We start from the raw sequence: 20,146 nt of genomic DNA on the forward strand, positions 1-20,146 counted from the left end.
GGACGTGTTATTCCTTGACTTTAGCAAAGCTTTTGATACAGTCTCCCACAGTATTCTCGCCAGCAAGTTAAAGAAGTATGGGCTGGATGAATGGACTATAAGGTGGATAGAAAGTTGGCTAGATCATCGGGCTCAACGGGTAGTGAGCAATCGCTCCATGTCTAGTTGGTAGCCGGTATCAAGTGGAGTGCCCCAAGGGTCGGTCCTGGGGCCGGTTTTGTTCAATATCTTCATTAATGATCTGGAGGATGGCGTGGATTGCACCCTCAGCAAGTTTGCAGATGGGAGGAGTGGTAGATACGTTGGAGGGTAGGGATAGGATACAGAGGGACCTAGACAAATTAGAGGATTGGGTCAAAAGAAATCTGATGGACAAGTGCAGAGTCCTACACTTAGAATGGAAGAATCCCATGCACTGCTACAGACTAGGGACCGAGTGGCTAGGCAGCAGTTCTGTAGAAAAGGACCTAAGGGTTACAGTGGACGAGAAGCTGGATATGAGTCAACAGTGTGCCCTTGTTGCCAAAAAGGCTAACAGCATTTTGGGCTGTATAAGTAGGGACATTGCCAGCAGATCGAGGGATGTAATCATTCCCCTCTATTTGGCATTGGTGAGGCCTCATCTGGAGTACTGTATCCAGTTTTGGGCCCCACACTACAAGAAGGATGTGGAAAAATTGGAAAGAGTCCAGCGGACGGCAACAAAAATTATTAGGCAGTTGGAGCATATGTCTTAAGAGGAGAGGCTGAGGGAACTGGGATTATTTAGTCTACAAAAGAGAAGAATGAGGGGAGATTTGATAGCTGCTTTCAACTACCTGAAAGGGGGTTCCAAAGAGGATGGATCTAGACTGTTCTCAGTGGTACCAGATGACAGAACAAGGAGTAATGGTTTCAAGTTGCAGTGGAGGAGGTTTAGGTTGGATATTAGGGAAAAAAATTTCACTAGGAGGGTGGTGAAGCACTGGAATGGGTTACCTAGGGAGGTGGTGGAATCTCCTTCCTTAGAGGTTTTTAAGGTCAGGCTTGACAAAGCCCTGGCTGGGATGATTAGGTGGGGATTGGTCCTGCTTTGAGCAGGGGGTTGGAGTAGATGACCTCCTGAGGTCCCTTCCAACCTGATATTCTTTGATTCTATGAATACTTTTAGTAAGTTATTTGCCATGTGTCCTGGAAAAAAAAAATTTGTGGTGAGACTAGCATTTACAATCATGTTAGTTAATTAGATTTAAAACTGCATCCCAAAGGCAGTGTCCCTACCAGGAAAAAAGGTATGTTTTTGAAATGTGTTACTATCCTTGTGTAGATGAGGAAGCTTGTATTTTAATGTGTGTATTGGAGGGGATCAGTCCAAGGCTTCCCCTCCTAAGGTCAACCCCTGCTAGCTAATACAAATTGCCATGTCGACACTACCCAAACCTAAAGTGGGAGGAGGTGATGGTAAGTAGTGAACTGGGGATGTAGTGAGGGTGAGAAGTGATGTTGGGGGATTGGGCCCTGCTACATTAATCCAAGGTTTTTGGTATAGAAATAGGTCTGTGCAGGTCACTAAGGTCTTGTTGAAAATCTGTCAGGCCCTAGTTTAGTTGTAGGAAACTCTTCAGATTAAACTGTTTTCTAATATGTAGATATTTTTAATAGAATTTCCATAGCCTTCTATTGAAGGTATATGTACAATCTCCTGGTGTGATCTTTGTGTAAAAAAAATGAATACAAGTTGTGCAAGAATGATACCCATTAAAATGTCTTCCATTGAGTGGTTGTCAACTTCACATTCCTTTTTAAAAGTATAATGAGACTTGTGGTACCAAAATATTTTTTGATCAATCAGTATTTTTATGTTTCGTCTTCTATAATCTGTAATGCATTTTTATCCAGTCTAATCTCTTTTACTCTTGCCTTATCCCTAAAATTTCAGTTTGTTTTGTACAGTGATGTCCTGAGACTCTTGGCTTCTTATCAGTTCTGCTGCTCTCGTACTTGTGTTGATTCTTCTTTTGAGCTTTCAAATCCCAGACACCTTTTTAATTTTTTTTAAATTATTAAAAATATTAAATTATAACAAAACAGATCTTCAGATAGCCACATTGTTAAGTCTTACAAATGTTCTATGGTAGAAAAAACTTCAAGTTGATGAGAACTGAAGAAAATAAAAGTAAAACTTGAACATGTTAGATATATATGATATGACATATAGTATTCAAACATTAATTTACCATAAGGAATATATAATGAACAATCCGTAAACTTCACTCTAATCTACAAAGGTTTGATAGATAATTTAGTAGGGCATCAGAAAGAGATTACCTAAAGGGTCATTTCTCCCCCCCGCCCCACCCCCAATCTATTTAACTTTGAGACTGTTTCTAGCCATTGTTCTTGCAAGGGCGAAAACCTTCAAGTTTTCCTGAATTTTAATCCTCTGTTATTTGGTGCATGTGTTACCTTGGGTATAGGAAGAAGCGTTGGTGCTGTATATGCTGATACCTAATCCTGGAGATAAGAATGGTTATTTTGGGACCTTTGAGTGCCAAAATAAACTCAGATGCTATAATCCTCCTTAGTAAGGAAAACTGGTATTTCCCTGTAGAAGGTAGGGACCCAATCTAGTTTAGCCAGGTCAAAAATGTGATGAAATGAGAGGATCTTTAAGATAAAATTTTCACCTTTAAAATTTTTAGCACTATGAAGCCATGGTGCAAAATAGGGCCTTTTTGTGGTATCTGTATGTTTGTCATGTTTCTTAGTTCTTATTTCCTTTGGCTGTCCTGAATTTTTTACTTTAAAAAAAAATGAATATTTTGAATATATTGTCAGTTGTAAAACATTAATTACTTGATTAATGAATAAAGATCTAGAGCCTACTGAGAGCAATTTGAGAGTCAGTACTTAGTAGGAAGGGGAAAAATGGGGAGTTCTTATAATGTTACTGTAGCACAGATCTGAGTTGAATAGCTGTCTGGGGAGATACAGAAAAAGCATAGGAACATTAAATGTAACTCAAATCAGACCTCTTAATTAATTGGTCTTCTCAGTCATCTTCTTCTCTTTCAGTTTCAAGTTCCTTAATCTTTCTTTTTAATAACTTTGAAATCTCGCACTTTCCTTGACTTCTGATGGAACTTTTTCACTCAGGAAAATATTTGTACTCTGCCTTTTCACTTTGCAGAGAGGTGGTGCAAGAACTCCACCCTGCTCACTCTCAGCATATTGCTGATCCTGGTTTTGAAGATACAATGTTAAATTATATTTCGGGAAATGACTGGCTTAAAGGAACACTGTCATGGTTTTTTTTAGTGGTCCTTGTTTTACCACAAGTAGTTACAATGCATGCAGTAATGTCATATTACTTTCTTTTCTTCAAATGTAGACAGCAGCACTGAGAGCAGTAGGCAACATAGTAACTGGTACTGATGAACAAACACAAGTTGTTCTCAACTGTGACGTTCTCTCTCACTTCCCAAATCTCCTGACGCATCCAAAAGAGAAGATAAACAAGGTATATTTTGGTTTTATTTTCATTTTTGTTTTGTTTCTAGGTTCACCTTTTAGGTTGACAAAATAAAATATCTCTCCTTTTGTAGCACGTGGCAAGCAGAATTCCCAACTACCTTTTATTTATTTTATTCTTTTTAACTTTAGGGAACAGTTTAAAACAGTTTAAAGCCTTCCATTAATAACCATGTCTGCATAGTGGCCACAAACTATTCTCTTCGAGATATGATTGGCAATCCCACTTAAAGGGACTACTTTAATAAGAGTGGAAAATATTGTCTTTTCAGATAAAAATGTTGCGTCTGTAAAATTTTACAGCATATAAATACCAAAGGTGAGTACATGTAGGAGAGATGTGGTTGGAACTCCTCTGCTTCAGACCAACAGTGAAAGCAATATTGAAACCTACACACTTTTTTTTTTTTTTTTTTTCCCTTCAGTTTTCACTCCTGGCAGACTTATTTATATAGTGCCAGAGGTGTGCACAGATTTAATAAGACTGTGTGAGCTGGTGGTCTGATCCATCAACTGAGGAAAATTATACTCACTCAAACCAGCTGCACAGATCTAGTTCCTTTTTCAGGGCTTTCTTTATTAATTTAGAAACAAATGTAAAGCAACCCAAAACAGATTTACTTCCCAACAGGACACAGTAAAAAGCTATCTCCAGAGCTTCACAGCCCTCCTCAACAGAGGCTTCCCGTTGTGTGCTCTTGCTCGCTCTTCGTGGTCCCCTCCCCGGCCTTCTGCCTGACACATGGAAAGGCATCTCCTAGCTCAGAGGTGGGCAAACTACGGCCCGCGGGCCACATCCGGCCTGTGGGACCGTCCTGCCCGGCCCTGGAGCTCCCGGCTGGGGAGGCTGTCCCCCAGCCCGTCCCCTGCTGTCCCCCCTCCCTCGCAGCTTCAGCTCCCCGTGCCGCCAGTGCTCTGGCTGGCTCCGGCCGGGCTCTGAGCGGCATGGTAAGGGGGCAGGTAGCGGGGGGCGGGGGGGAGGTTGGATAAGGGGCAGAGGGTCCTGGGGGGCAGTCACGGGACAGGGAGCAGGGGGCAGTTGGATTAGGGGGTGGAGTCCTAGGGGGGAGGTTAGGGGCGGGGGGTCCCAGGAGGGGGCGGTCAGGGGATAAGGAGCTGGGGGGGTTGGATGGGTCGGGGGTTTTGAGGGGGGCAGTCAGGGGGCGGGAAGTGGGAGGGGGCAGATAGGGAGCGGGGGCCAGGCTGTTTGGGGAGGCACAGCCTTCCCTACCCGGCCCTCCATACAGTTTGGGAACCCGATGGTGCTCTCAGGCCAAAAAGTTTACCCACCCCTCTCCTAGCTCCTTGGGAGAGGCTGGGTCTCTCCTATTTGCTCTTCTGTTTAAGAGGCAGGAAGCCTTATATCCAGTTACCTCTAGGGCACATGACTAGGAACAAGCATGTGACCTGAAACTACTGCTTCCAGGTGTAAGGGCCCAAGGGCTGTAACAGGCGTACAGGGACACACACATTGGCTCCAGTGCCCTATTGTATATCGTATCTGTTTCAAGGAACCTGTGATCTAAAGATACCTATCCTAAGTGTAATCTTAGCATTGAAATACAATACCTTGTATCACTATATGAGAATTGTGAGTCATCTGCATTGCAGTTAATATTCATAAATAAGTATTATCACTTTCAGTTGAGCCCACAGGAAAAGCAAATGTGCCCTTCAAAATATTATAATTACTAGCGTATCACTCATCCAGCACTATAATATTTGCTCCACCACCTTCCCAGTTTTGGCTCTCTGGAAAGTTTTTACCTATGCTTATTTTTGGCGAGTTAAAGGCAGCTACTGTTTATGAGTAGAATCTCTGTTAGTTCTGCTAAGATGGTTTTCTGAGCCTCACTTGAAGAAAGGGAAGGCCATTGTTAGTAATTGCCCAACATAAGTGTCATTTTAAAGGGAAAATGGGGTTTTCCTTTTTTGTGGGGGAGGAGATGGAGGTAGAGGGATTTTTGTTAAAGGGAGAAGAGAGCTAAATGCCTTCTAGAAGCCCCATTTTTATACCAGGAATAAATCATACCCTCTACTGCGGCATCTGAGGAGCATCCTGAGGCTTCTGACAGCAACTGGCATCCTATCAGCTTCCATTGCAGGATGTGTAGAGCAGAGGGAACCCTAAATGTTGACCACTAGTGCCTACCAAACCATTAAAACGTCTCCATATTGCTTAAATAGTCTTCATGGAGAATGGAGAAAGTGCCTCTGCTAGGATGGGAGCAGTTAGTTTTCTGCCGATCAAACATCCTGTCTGACATTACTCAGTATGCAAATTATCTTCTTCATGGGAACGGTCACTCAGGCTCTGAAATCCTATTCCCTCCCACTGAGACAGGCAAGGTCACTCCAGCTTCTTCACTTCATGTAGCAGAGCACTCTTGTGAAGCACCACTTGGAGGAGAGCAGACCTATTGCCTTCTGCCCAGCTTCCCTTTTCCTGTCACCGCCTTTGGTGCCTTCAGGCGGATATGGATTCCTCTGCTTTGAAGAGAAGGGGAAAGACAGCCTGTGCTTCCTTTCCTCTCTCCTTCCAGCTTTATGTCAGTGGGCTTCCCTGTTGTGTGTGCAGGAAGTGGAGAAGTTTGGGAGTTAATGGGAGGAAGTACTCAGAGCCTTTCCTCTGCTATGGTTACTTGTGTTTGTTTAGGTGTGGGTGGGGCAGTTTGTGTTCAGTAAGCCCTGCCTCACCCCTCTTTGATTCCCCCTCCACCAAAAAGACAGGTGAATGGAGAAAAAGCTTCCTATCTTTCAGGATACATACACTTACTCCCTCCCCTGTGTTATCTGCAGAGGAGGTCCCCTGGTGACTGCCCTCTGCTCCCCCTAGCCCCTGCCAGTTGCTAGGAGCCCTGAAGGCGTTCTCTCGAACATATAGCTGCAGTTGCTGGGCTGTATCCTACCTACTTCTTGCTGCTCCCAGGAAGGGACTCTAGGAGTTGCTTCTTAGATGTCATGACAAGAAGTGGGGCTTATTTCTGGGTTTATTTAAAGAGGGTCATAACCCCCTGTTTAAAAAAACGAACAACCTACATTTGGACGCTAGTAACCCTGAAGAGAGTGAGGCTCAGGATACAGCTGCTCCCAGGAAAGAACCATATGAGCTCGTTATTTTGAGCTTTGAATTATTTTTCCTTTTACAAATGGACTGTCTGGTAGTGTTCTCTGAATCTGCTATGGGAGTTCTTGGTAATTCTTCCTATATAGCCCTTTTCTTTTAACAAAGAACTGTGTGATTTCCTTGAGACTTGGTTCTGCTGCTGAATCACCTGGAAAAGAGAACTGAGCAACATGAGGATTACCTGTCTGCCCAGTGGGGGGGCCTTGAATGAATTGCATCAACACCACTCCCTGGTCCAAGAAGACAATGGAAATAGGAACTGAACCCAGGTCTTTTTTGGTGCCAGTGCAGAAGACCACCACTGACTAAACTATTGGTTATTTCATTTTCTTAGGATGAGGGTCTTCTAGTCATTTCTAGTTTTATATGCAAAAATCAGAGATTAAAACTTCTCACATCTGAGTTTCAATAAACACTATAAGCAAACTCCTCTCCTCCCCCCCACCTCCCAAGTAATTCAAAGCATATTTGAGCTAAAATCTGCAGTCAGGCCTCTGGATTCCCTGACTCAATATAGTTTTATTTAACTAAATATGACAATAAATACAGAAGGTCAGATCCTTAATTATACTAACTCTAGCAGTGCAGAGTTGTCAGAAAGTGGGTTCAAATATAACTGCAAAATGTTCTGGGGGGCCTTAGTGTAAATGAAACTGGTCCAGTGGATAATGTACTAAATGTATATTTAAAGTCCCATTAAACTTTATTTTATATTGACCCCTATGTCTTTAGCTTTCACTGTGTTGCAGAATTTTGTATTGGAAACACATGATTGCATTATAGAAGCTGTCTGGGGGTGAGGTGAGGAGAGCTGGAAGTTCTAGCACATGGGATAAGACAGACAGAGGGCCACGGGTGTAAGTCTGGCTTTTTGGTACCTAAGTGTGTCATTTGAAGGCCTATATCAGTGATTCTCAAACTTTTGTACTGGTGACCCCTTTCACATAGCCTCTGAGTGTAACCCCCCGCCCCTTATAAATTAAAAATATGTTTAACACCATTATAAATGCTGGAGGCAAAGCGGGGTTTGGGGTGGAGGCTGACAGCTCGTGTCCCACCACATAATAACCTCCCGACCCCCTGAGGGGTCCTGACCCCCAGTTTGAGAACCCCTGGCCTATATAGTTTGCCAAATTGAAACTGCAGTCACAGAAGCCAGATTTACTCTAAAGCTCACTGAATGCCTCTGAGGGCTTGTCATTACTACTTGGACCTAAGTCATAACGTAACTGGTCAACGTAGCTTAGGTCAACTTACCTGGTGTCTTCACTGCGCTGCGTTGATGGGAGACGCTCTCCGGTCAACTTCCCTTACTCTTCTCGGAGAGGTGGAGTACCAGGGTCTACCGGAGATGGCTCTGATGTCCATTTAGCGGGTCTTCACTAGACCTGCTAAATCTACCCCAACTGCATCGATTGCAGCAGCTTCTTTCTCCCTGTAGTGAAGACAATCCTTGATTTTTTTTTTTTTTTTCCAGGGAATAAGTGTTTCTAGGACAAGGAACACATGGTGGAACAGATTGATGAAGAATTGCTGGACTTATTTAATGCTTTATTTTTGTGTCATTGCAATTCACATGTAATGCTTTTTAGCCATGTATAAAGACTTAAATTATTTCTAAAGAAAGGTGGTTTCTCATTTTGTCTGATTGTAGGAAGCAGTTTGGTTCCTTTCCAATATCACAGCAGGAAACCAGCAACAAGTTCAAGCTGTAATAGATGCTGGACTAATCCCTATGATCATACACCAGCTGGCTAAGGTCAGTCAAGCTGTCAGTTACGCAAGTTTGTCATCATCTTTTTATAAGTCTGACACAGGGAATATTTGAGTTAATAAGCTTTACAGATGTATGCTTGCTAATTTTAATGAACTATCAATTTTACCCTTCAGGGGGACTTTGGAACACAAAAGGAAGCTGCATGGGCAATTAGCAACTTGACGATAAGTGGAAGAAAAGATCAGGTGTGTGTGGCTGACTTTCAGGTTGTTGTTAAAATGTAGTGTATTGTAAGATTAATCGTATATAATTCTGAAGGCATTTTCCCCATATTTAGGTTGAATATCTTGTACAACAGAACGTAATACCACCATTCTGTAATTTACTGTCAGTAAAAGACTCTCAGGTGGTCCAGGTGGTCCTGGATGGGCTGAAAAACATTCTGATAATGGCTGGTGATGAGGCTAGCACAATAGCTGAAATTATAGAAGAATGTGGAGGTAAGATTTTATTTGTTAGACTTTTTTAAACTTTTATTTGCTATGGATCACTTTGTCTTCCTTCTTCAGAACCAGTGCAGTACTTAAGGCAGTGTTTCTAAAATGTGGCCACTGTGACCACATGTGGCCCCCACTGGATTTTTTTGCTGCCACGACAACCTCCTAGGCAGTGATTTTGGGGGGGGGGGGGGGGGGGAAAGAGGGGGCCCCCCCCCCCCGTGCCCAGTGTTGCTCCTGGATGTGTTGCCTTGGTGTTTGCTGGCACTGCCAACAGGATCAGCACATTGCACCGCAGTCTCCTCAGGGGATCTGGACAGCGCCTCTGGAGACACATGGGACCGGTGTGCATGTCACCGGAGGAACCTGGGACTTTGCAGGCAACCACTGAATTCCTGACCCACTTTTCCGGGGGCAGCGAGGCTCAGGCCTTAGCCCCAGGGCTGTGGCAAGAGGTGGTGGCTGAACTGAGGCCACCAAAACATATGTTGTAAGAACCCCTGACTTACGGCCATTGGCACATGCCACATAACACCAGCAATTGGTCCTTATGTGGTATTTAAATAAGTGGATGAAACTGTCAGAAAGGGAAAAAATACATTATCTTGTAGCCATTGTGGCTTTTTTCTATTTAGTGAAACTTATTTAGAGGGATTTTCACATTGGGGGACACTTGGTTTCAGGGTGGGGTGAGGACATACTTCCACAGACCAGTGTATTTCAGTAGTAGCTTTCTGTATCTTTTTCAGATTTGTTTTAAAGAGAGCGTTATTTCCACCCAACTTCTGCCTATGCTTTTGATCCATCTGCACTCATGGTTTTGCATCACTCCATTGCAGTGGGAATGAATGTCAGTATTTTGACTTCCCTGCAGAATAAAATAGGAAGAGAAGTTGGGCTTGAGGTAGCAAGTCCCTGTTAAATCACACATCAGCAATTTAGATATGATGGCAAGTTAATTTTTCAAAAGCAAGTTAGAGATAAATGAATGTCTTAAAAAAGGTTTTTCCCAAGTACATAAATTTCTTGCTCGAAACTGAAGTTATGATTTTAAACTACTGTAGCTATGTTCTTCTGTCACCTTGTTTGCATTTCACTCTTGGTATGCTACTCTAATGTGGAACCACTTTTAGCCTGCCAAGATGTACAATGTCTGTATGGGACAAAGGATACATGCTATACAGCAGAAATACACAAACTTTGCTTAACTGAGTGCTTCACCTAACTTACATAAAAGGGAATGGATTGCAGCAGCCCTGGAGGCTTTTAAGAACAGGTTTGACTCCGCATCATCATTAAGGTGGGTGGCCCATGGAAACGGGCTGTGCTGAGACCTGTAGATTCCACAAGCCACACCTCTGTCTTAAAGATGAAAATGGCAACTTTGAAAGAACATTCTGGGTCATGTTTGGAAGCTAGGCTCCATCGTGACCATCCTTGTTCTCCAGTATGTCTTGAGGTACTAATGTAACTAAAGGCAGTATTTTGTTATGTCTAAAATGCTAACCTAAAGTAGCTACTAACAAACTTCATTTTAACCTGTTGAACGCTTTTATTCCTGCTGTCATTTGGCCAGGTTTAGAGAAAATTGAAGCCTTGCAACAGCACGAGAATGAGGACATCTATAAACTAGCATTTGAAATCATAGATCAGTATTTCTCTGGTGATGATGTAAGTACATTAAAGAATGCTCTGTGTGTGGTTATGGATGTATGAAATGTTTGGTGTGAATGCTTTTGAACTCCATATTTTAATTTAGTAACTACATTGTCAGCGTTACTTCAGTCATCCCCCTTTATGGACATGGGTTGTTCAGAGGATATTTTCCTACCTTTTTCTGTACAGCTTGTCTTAATTAAAAGATTAAGATACTTTCTCAATCTTCCATTCTCCCTCTGTGGTTTCCTTCCCTTCTGTGACTTCTTTGACCTGTTCCTGCTCCTACTCCATCTTTTTCATTCCTTTCTTGCACCAAGAAACTGCCTCAAACAGACATTGACTAAGACGGGCAATTCATTTTTTGCCTAATAAACCAGTAAAAGCTAGCCCACACTACAACACCTTCTAAAGTTGAACAGTTTATCATTAGAAGAAAATATACTTGCAAATCAAGTTTTATATACTTTATAGAAAAATAGATTTATATCAGATATTATGATTAACCCTGCACTGTCCTTAAAAATTGTTTGATGCCAGCAGTTCTCCTTCAGATTACCACTCCAGGCCTCACATGTCCTGTGTAGAAGCCATGGAACCATTCAGAACAGTAAAACTGTTAAGGGGTGCATGTATAATCCTAGAATTCAGTGCCAAGGAAAAGAGGTCCCTTCCCCATTACTCCCTCAGTTCCACTCTTCTTATTGGGTTTGGTTCTGTGACCACAAATCTGTTTTCACTGTGCAGGAATAGTTGGCACAGATTGAATCAATAGTTTTTATGGTGATTAACATTTTCTTGGACATTTTTGTCCTGAGTGGTATTTTGTTATAATTGCAGGTATAGCAACAATTGACTGCTTGGTGATCTTGTTCCTCCAAAATATTAGTTTCCAACAATCCAATCACCATGAAATGTTAGCTCAAGATATGTTTACTCAAATGACTTTGAGGCTTCTTTAGAAGGTCCACTGTGGGATGAAGTTCGTCCTGTTGGAGTGCTTGGTGGAGTGAGGAGTTTTCTCCTGGAGATTTGAGTGGATTGCGTCTACAGTCTAAAGTATCTGAGTTGGAAGCCCTAGGACCAGACAAAGGATCCAAGACTTTTGGGTTCGTCCTCTGGATGTAAACTGTTACAAGGAGGAGGGTGAACGTTTTTTCTCAATCTCTGAGGATAGGACAAGAAGCAATGGGCTTAAATTGAAGCAAGGGAGGTTTAGGCTGGACACTAGGAAGAACTTATTATCTGTCATGGTAGTTATACACCAGAACAAATTGCCTATGGAGGTCATAGAATCTCCATCATTGGAAGTTTTTAAGAGCAGGTTAGACAAACACCTGTCAGTAATGGTCTAGTAGTTACTACTTAGTCCTGCCTTGAGTGCAGGGGACTGGACTAGATGACCTATTGAGGTCCCTTTCAGTCCTACACTTCTGATTCTGTGATTTTATGCACCTCAGATTATAGGGAATCCTGAGTCACTGTCCATAGTTTCTAAAAAGTGTGTAAAAGTTCAAGGGATTTGCATGAAAAAAGGCACCAGGATATAAGTCAGTCGTATCCAAAGGTTGGTTCAGGTCCAGCCCTGCCTAGTTGCACGCATTTCTTCAAATCCTGGGATGTCAAAAGAAGTTAGGACTTCCTCAGATGCTGGGTGTCTGGATCCTGCACTCCTTGGGCTTTGCAATGAGATTTATTAGTCAGGTTGGATCTGTCTTCTAACTTATCCTCTTTATTTTCTCATAGGAACAGTCTTTCCTATGTTGGCATCCTTTCTTACTGAGAAATCACCATCTCAGAGAGGTCTAATCAGTCATGGTTTCTGTGGGGAGAAGGAGCAGCCACTAAAGAACAGAGCTGAAGGCTCTGAAGCTGTATTTCTGGCAGTGTTATTCCTGCATCTAGATACCTTTTTGTCACTCTGGCCATCTGCTGCTGCCCGAGGGAGTCAATTGTTTCAGAATAAGATGTATATCCACCTTCTTGTCTTTTGTCCTCCTTGGGAGTTTTGACCCTCATGGGCTCCAGCTCTTCCTGATTCAGGCTCTTTTGGAGAGTTGGTTCCAGCAAAAAGGGTGAAGGAAAACTGATATCTAGGTTGTCTCCCCCAAAATATTCCAGACCTTTAGCAGAGTGCTGTCAGGATGAGAATTTCCATTTCTGTCCTGAAGGATTTGGTATCAGAGTAACAGGCTGGGTGTCATTCATCAGAAGTATTCCTCCCCCCCATCTTTGTCACCTGATGCTTCTGTCCTTTCCTCAGAGGGACCTGAAGGCATTTAGGATCTAGTAGAAAGGATGGCAGTGTCTGACATTCCTCTTGTTTCAGTCCATAGTAAATCATGTGATATTTGACCTTCTGGTGTTGAAGGAGACAGGTAGTTGTTCCCACAAACAAAGGGCTTCTAGAAGCTGTAGAAGGTTTGCTTTGGAATCACCTAGCTGTGGTGCAGTCTGTTTCAAGGAAACTTGACTCTTGGTGCCAGGTAATTAGGGGTTTAAACTACGGCTGTCGATTAATCGCAGTTAACTCACACGATTAACTCAAAAAATTAATCATGATTTTAAAAATTAATTGTGATTTAATCGCACTGTTAAACAATTGAATACCAATTGAATGGATGCAGGGGATAAGGCTTGGCAGGGTGGGGGTTCTGCATTGCTCGAAATGACACACCTGCACTGCTGGGGAGGGGCAAGTGACTGCTCTTGCAGCTTACCTTTGCTTCCCTGTCAGTCATTTTTCTGCAGAGAAGCAAAGAAATCTGTGGGGGACATGAATTCTGCAGAATTCCCCCAGGAGTAAATAGGACACTGAGTCAGTGGATTTGTTGTTTTGTTTTTTGGGCAGCTCTGTTATAACTTTACTGGATTTTCAGTGTCAGTATGTCTTAGGGTCCTATGTAGAGCCACAAAATAAAGCTAGACAACACTCTTCGGGTGGTTATTTATAACAAGTAACTATCAAACCCAAAACAGTATTCTGTCCCTTTTCAGGACTAAGGCAAACAAACCAAGCCCTTTAACAGGATTACACAAATGAGGGGAAAAGAAGCTATATTTACCTCACCTGCCTGACAGTACTATGGCTCCCTGCCCAGAAGCATCTTTTTTTTTTTCTTTTTCTTTCCCCACCCCCTGTGGAATGTCTTCTCTTACCTTTTTGGAGGAGACTGAAGGCCACTGATTCTCTCTGTGCCACTAACTCTACATTATTCCCTTGTAGTTCACTGCAATAGGGCATGCAGGCGTGGTCCTTTTCTTCAGAAACCAGACTAACCCTCTCCTGACTTCCTAAGGGATGACAGTACCCTTGTACTAAAGAAGTATCAACCTTGGTGTGCTGCTTTGTAATGTCTTTGTAGAAGAAGACAGTCCTGCTAGTTGTAGTTCAATCACACTTAACAAAGCATTGTATCGACTCTAAATCCAGATTGGATCCTCAGTTTGGGAAAGTGCTCTTGTTCTTCTTAATTAGCACTCAGCTTTTCTGCTGAGGTTTGTCGCTGCCTCTGCAGAGCTTCACTGGCATTCATTTAGAGTAATAAGCATTGTCATGAAGGAGAAAAGTTATTTGCCAGTAACTTGTTCTCCAGATGTATTGCTCAGCAGATCTACAGACTTTCCTCCTCCCCTCTCTTTAGGAGTTAATGAGTTTCCTGAAGTAGAGAGGGACTGAAGGATTTTAGGGGTCAGCACTCCAGAATCCTAAAGCCTTGTCTACGCTACACAGTTTTGTCAACAAAAGTCAGCTTTTGTCAATAAAAGAGTGGAGGTATACATGCTGAAATGCTCCTCCCGCCAATGTAACTCCCCTGCTATGTTGACATAATAAAACCAGAGGTGTTGGGCTTATGTTGGTGGTGTTAGGGTGGCACAGTGTCTTTGTCGATGCTGTGAGCTGGGGCAAGAATGGACGCCGTTCCTGGCTGGGAGCCCCGGGTGGCTTCCCCTCCTCTCCCAACAGGGCAGATGGGCTCCTGGCAGGGAGCTGCCAACAGAGCTGAGAGACCAGGCTCTCAGCTCCCCACACTCCCCCTCTTAGGTCGGTGGAAGCGCTCATGGTGAGGACGCACACCATTGGCCCAAGGAAGGTAGTGCGGACATCAGTCACCACAGTAATTAATCCAGTGGCTTTAAGTCGACCTAATATAGGTCGACTTATCTTTGTAGTGTTTCAGAATACTGGATCTCAGTGTGTAAACAGTATATGCACCCTCAGATGGCCTTACTGCTTTGAATGGTTCAGTAACTCATGCGACATGACATGTGGCTCCTGAAGTCTGATTTTCAGAGCCAATACATTCAGAACAAATATCAGCAAGTAATCTTTTCCTAGCATGCTCAATGTTGCTGCCAGTGGACTGTATGCTGGAAATCAGGTGTACATATTGTAATGCTATTGATAATTTTAGCCTTCACTAGAAACAAAATGTTACCTGTGTGCCTAACTTCTAAAACTCTGAGAGGGGAAATTGAATCATGGTTCTTCTATATTAATGGCTTGCATGCTACACCAATAAGACAGTTTAATTTGTTTCTTTTGTAAAATAATATAGTATATTCAACTGGGAATTTGAGAAGTTTAAAAAATAAATCACTCTGAAATAACTTAAGTTAGAATCTTCAGAATCAAAGAAGAAATACTGATTACCAAAAAAAAAAAGACAAGAATTCCTATCAGCTATAGATAAAAATCAATTTAATACAATAGGTAACCCTGAGAAAAGCACAAAACTAGTTTTTAGATTTCACTAGTATTGATTAGATGATATAGTAGAAAGCTAAAATTTCAATCTTAATTTTGTAGTTAAGAGTCTTTGCTGTAATTAAGTGGTAACACAATCAATAAGGATTTGATGCATCTATTTCCTTTAATGGCATTAGAACAAAGCATGATTTTTCTTTTAAAAAAAAAAAGTTATATTGAATTGGCTAAAATTATTAACATTTCACTTTTTAGTAACAAAATATTTCAGTTGGCCAATATTTATGAAATATTTATGCATCCCTGTATGTTAAATGACTTGTACAAGGTGTTGGGTTTGTATGGATTACTTTTTATTATATCTTTATAGATTGATGAAGATCCCAGCCTCATTCCTGAAGCCACTCAAGGAGGTACTTACAACTTTGACCCAACAGCCAATCTTCAAACAAAAGAATTTAATTTTTAAGTTCAATACAGTGCAGCTTCTCTGTCCCACACCAATACGAAGCACCACCAAATGGCTACCAAGTGAAAAAAAAAGGCTCCAAGACACACATGCCTCCTCGTTTTGATGCTTCTAAAGCAAGCCATGTATCGGTCACTTTGCAGTTGCCAAAAGTCACTATCACGTGGACTGTAAATGCATATGCATGATCTCTTAAACTGTTTTACAATTCTTTTTAACAGTCCCAATTACCTTCTTTTTTTGCCTTTTTCCCTGGTGCCACATGCTGACAACCGCAATCTGCAGTTTTGTTAAGAAAATTTCATAGTGGTGGCACATCTGCTTTCCACGGAAAAGTAACTTCTTTGGAAAATGGTGCGCTGTGGATCAAGACACTTTGGTATGATGCATACATTTTGGAAGACTTTACAGGGGCACAGTTTGGTCTGAGCCTCCATCCTCCTCCACAAACATATTTTCATATACTTTATGTGGAAGAATAGATTCAAAAATGCAAGCCAAATGAATTTCATTGGTGAAACTGAAATAAAAGTAACTTACACTTGGCAATTGATTAAACAGTTAAGTTTAAAAAACAAACTACTTCATCTATCAGTAATTGATGTGTGTTCATTAACTGCCTCAGAAACCAGGGTTGGAGAATGAACTGTAGATTTGGACTGGTAAAGCTTTTGCCGTTATACCTAATTTTTGAGAACAGCGAGCCCTATTTGACCACTCACTTCAGCCTGTGTGTTCCTGCTGTTTTGAAGTAATCAGATGCTGTGCATGGTATTTTACCTGAGCTACAACCTGTTATGGACTTGAACTTCTGTTTAAGCTGAAAGCAAGAGTCCTTGACTAGAAAAAAAATCTGTCCAAAACCACGCATTGGTTAAAAAGAATCTTGCTTTCAACTTCCAGTAGTCAGTATATTTCATTTTAAATTGATAATTGGATAAGGTTGATTTATATTGGGTTTAAACTGTGGAGCTTTCATGTTTACTGTAATTTAGTCTTAAACTATTTTTTACTTAGTAACCAGTGCTTATGATGATGTGGTTGGCAACAAACCAGCAGCTATTTAGAAGCATCATAAAAGCTTCATTCTTGGAGTATTGGAAGAGTAATTCAGAAATGAGTCTAAAACCGTATTCACGTAATTTAAAAAAATTACAAGCCAGTTGATGTGTGAGGCTGTTTAGAAGCTGCAGTGTTTCAGCATAAGCCTGATATGCAGCACACATTAAATAACTTTATATAAGCTGGTAATATGAGAGGTCATTGCTTTCGGAAAGTCGTCTGGCCCAGTTATTTTCAAAGGGATTTGCTTTTGGTGGGGTGAAGATGAATAATTTGAAACTCTGTAAGCTATCACACAAGCTGGTTTTGTTGCCGTTGTTTACTGGGTGTAATTTCCCAATGCATTGATGTGAAGGGATAGAAAAATCTAAACTAATTTAGTTATTGGATGTGGGTTGTATTTACTGTGATGAAGATAAGGACAGATGCCATCAGAGCTTTGTGGATCAGCTGTTTTTTTTCCACGGATGAACAACACATAGCAGGTGTGCATTCATTAAATATATATCTGCCAAGGTGGAGCCACTTTAAAGAGCGAGTTGTCTTGTATCTTAAATAGATACAAGCGTATGTTTAAAATGCAAGATTTTTACTTGCTAGATAATCTGTTTTAATATAGTGGTTTGGCCTCTGATTATTTATAGGTTTTATAAATTTTAGAATCAATTTCTCTTTAAGGTGGCTCAGATTTTTCAACTCTTGTGCACATAAAATTGAGTTGAAGTTCATTGTGCCTTTTTTTCTTTTCCCAAAAGTTGAGTTGAAGCTTCATATGGTAACTGCATCCTAGTCACATACTATAGTCTAAAATCTTTAAACTGTGTGGTGTTTGCTAAAACTAAACAATAGAAAGTCAAAGTTAGTAAGGTCACAAAGTTTTGTGAAATTAGAGTTCCAGCTGATGATGATGTGAACAAATCTTCCCCCTCTTTATTCTCAATTTAGTTCTCTATATGCCATATAGACTGACAGTTACCCTTTTCAGCCTGCACTCGCGATTTTCCTAGAGATTACATACAAATTGAGATTACATTCATGATTTTCCACAACTGTGAAGATCTAATTTTTTTTCTTGCACTCAGTGCATCACATTAAAAGTGAACATCGGAGAACTGAGTAAAGCACTACAAAGCATTTGCTCATTTCTTTCTGTTGTGACCTTATCAGCTTTTGATTGGGATTGCACCATTTCATAGTTAATAAAGGAAACCAAGTATATTGCTGCACTTTTAAGTTTTCAGAAGTGTTTAAAAATTGCATTGTTTTTATTATTTTTTTTAAACTATCAGTTAAAATAGACTAAAACGTTCTTTCAAAAGAGGCATCTAAATGTGTTCCTAATTTTGTATATGGGCTTAGGTTTTGTAACCAATAAAAAGCTGCTATCAAATACTATAAAACATGCAAAAACTTATTTTGAAAACTATCAAACTGTCTTTTCAAATTGATTTAAGGTTTTTTCTGTCTTTGACCAAATTTTAGCTAGTAGAACTCCACATCAAAGTTTGAAGTATGTTACTTAAACAAAATAAGCGAATGCAGTGATCTTTGAAACTTTGAATACTGTTCTAATGTGGAGTTTTATATTTGCTATAGAGTTGACCATCCAGTGGAGGAAGGTTGTGTTACACTCATAGTAAGTGGTGTGAAGGCAAAAGTGGTGCTTTTCAGACTGCCAATTTCTAGCAGTTTTGTAGTTACAAAGGAAAAAAATTGCAGTAAAGCTAAAGGCCAATTTATTCTGTCAGTTGTCTGAGTCAATGGCATGTGTACATGATATACATATGTGCTAAATTAGGGAATAAATTACAAGTAATTCAAATTGGGAAGCAAGCAGACTTTTTCATAACACTTTTTTTTTTTAACACTGTAGCCTGCTAGAACTTCCAGAAGACTTCCTTTCCAGGTTGCAGGTATTTATGTTCTACCTGCTTATTCACCATTGTCTTTTAAAGATTTACTAGCACAAAATGTATAGGCACTATCTTATCTTATTCTTTGCATGTTAGGCTCTTCTGTAAATTTCTCCCTTTGGCTTACTTGCTTAGTTCAGACAAAAGCTAAGTCCCATTTTCAAAAGTGATTTAGGTACTGGGGACCCTCCTATTCACTTTGATTTTTGACAATGTGACCTAGGCTATTAAGTCATTTAGGTGCTTTTGAAAATTTTACCCTATAAACTGTTAACCATACAGCTGGTCCTACTTACGAACATTTTGAGAGCTACTAGGTTAGAATTTGTTGTGCAATGTTTTTTTAAAGAAAATGTCTTGTATCTTTTACAAAGCATCTTACAAGAATGTCTTCCTTATCTTTTTCAAGGTGACATAGCTCTTCAGTTTTGCTTTATGCATCTGTTAAGCAATAGATGTGTGAGGAGATGCATTGACCGACATGTTTTTTTTTCTAAATCTCAAAGGAGTTTGTCAAGTGTTCATGTCCCAGATTTGACCTACTTATTCTAATCTGATGCAGAATATTTAAAATAGATATTAATTCCATTAAAAAGCTTTCTACCTAAATAGCCTAGTTCATTTGGGTTCCTCTGTTAGTTTTGCAGTAGAAGTGAACCTTTTTCTGAGATACTGATTGTACTTATGCTCACAAACATAAATAGGAAAAAAATGATGTATTCAACTGGAAATGGAAATATTTGCAAGATGAAAGTGTAAAATTATTAGGATGGGAGTATATTATCCAAGTTTCTAAAACAGTATGAAATCACTAGAGGTTGTATTTTAACATTCTTTGCTTTTGAGAGGCAGTTGGCAAATAGAGATCATCAGATATACAAAATATTTTGGATTGTCTTGTCTTTGTAAAACTAGAACATTTATAGTTACTTTGGTTTTGCTTTTTGATGAAGCTTTACCATAAACTGTTTGGTGATATACTTAAGTGCAGTAGTTGAAGTAAATATATGCTACACTCCAGAAACTTCATTAGAAGAATTTTAAGGTTGCAATGTCAAATAATGAGAATTTAGGTTGGGTGTGCAAACTTTAATTCTTCTCCCTTGTCCATATGCATTAGGATACAGTCTTTAACTACATGGTTACATACTGTATTTTTCCACAATGCCTCATTTAGTGAATTGCTAAACGATTCAGTGTTTCTCTTTATCCTCCACGTTCAATGTGTGGCCCCATGCTTTATTTATTGCATGCCATACAAACCCTGCACTGATTACATTAATTTCTTTATGGATGTTTCCGTGGTACTCTCAGCCATAGTATCTGCATGCTTCACAAACATTAACTTAATCTTCACAACACCCCAGTGAGATTAGGTGGTGGTGGTGGAATCTCCATTTTACAGCTGGGGAACTAAGGCACAGAAAAAGGCTAAACTTCTTTAGCCTTTAGACTTCTTTCTAAATCACTAATTTTGGATGCCCAGC

The 20,146-nt window shown here is 40.6% G+C and overlaps 1 protein-coding gene across 1 annotated transcript in view; it reads left to right on the forward strand.

Moving 5' to 3' along the window:
• The window catches only part of LOC112114688 (importin subunit alpha-4), an 83,709-nt gene extending 64,639 nt beyond the window's left edge, over window positions 1–19,070 (forward strand). Inside the window, exons 12-17 of the mRNA XM_024211513.3 lie at window positions 3,371–3,499; window positions 8,292–8,396; window positions 8,528–8,599; window positions 8,692–8,854; window positions 10,428–10,522; window positions 15,586–19,070. Of these exons, the coding sequence (XP_024067281.1) occupies window positions 3,371–3,499; window positions 8,292–8,396; window positions 8,528–8,599; window positions 8,692–8,854; window positions 10,428–10,522; window positions 15,586–15,684 (663 nt within the window). The 3' untranslated portion in view covers window positions 15,685–19,070. The remainder of the gene's footprint in view (window positions 1–3,370; window positions 3,500–8,291; window positions 8,397–8,527; window positions 8,600–8,691; window positions 8,855–10,427; window positions 10,523–15,585) is intronic.
• The last annotated feature ends 1,076 nt before the right edge of the window (window positions 19,071–20,146 follow it).

This window comes from Terrapene carolina, unplaced genomic scaffold (genome assembly GCF_002925995.2).
Source record: "Terrapene carolina triunguis isolate 2854851 unplaced genomic scaffold, T_m_triunguis-2.0 Scaffold142, whole genome shotgun sequence".
Classification (NCBI taxonomy): Eukaryota; Metazoa; Chordata; order Testudines; family Emydidae; genus Terrapene; species Terrapene triunguis.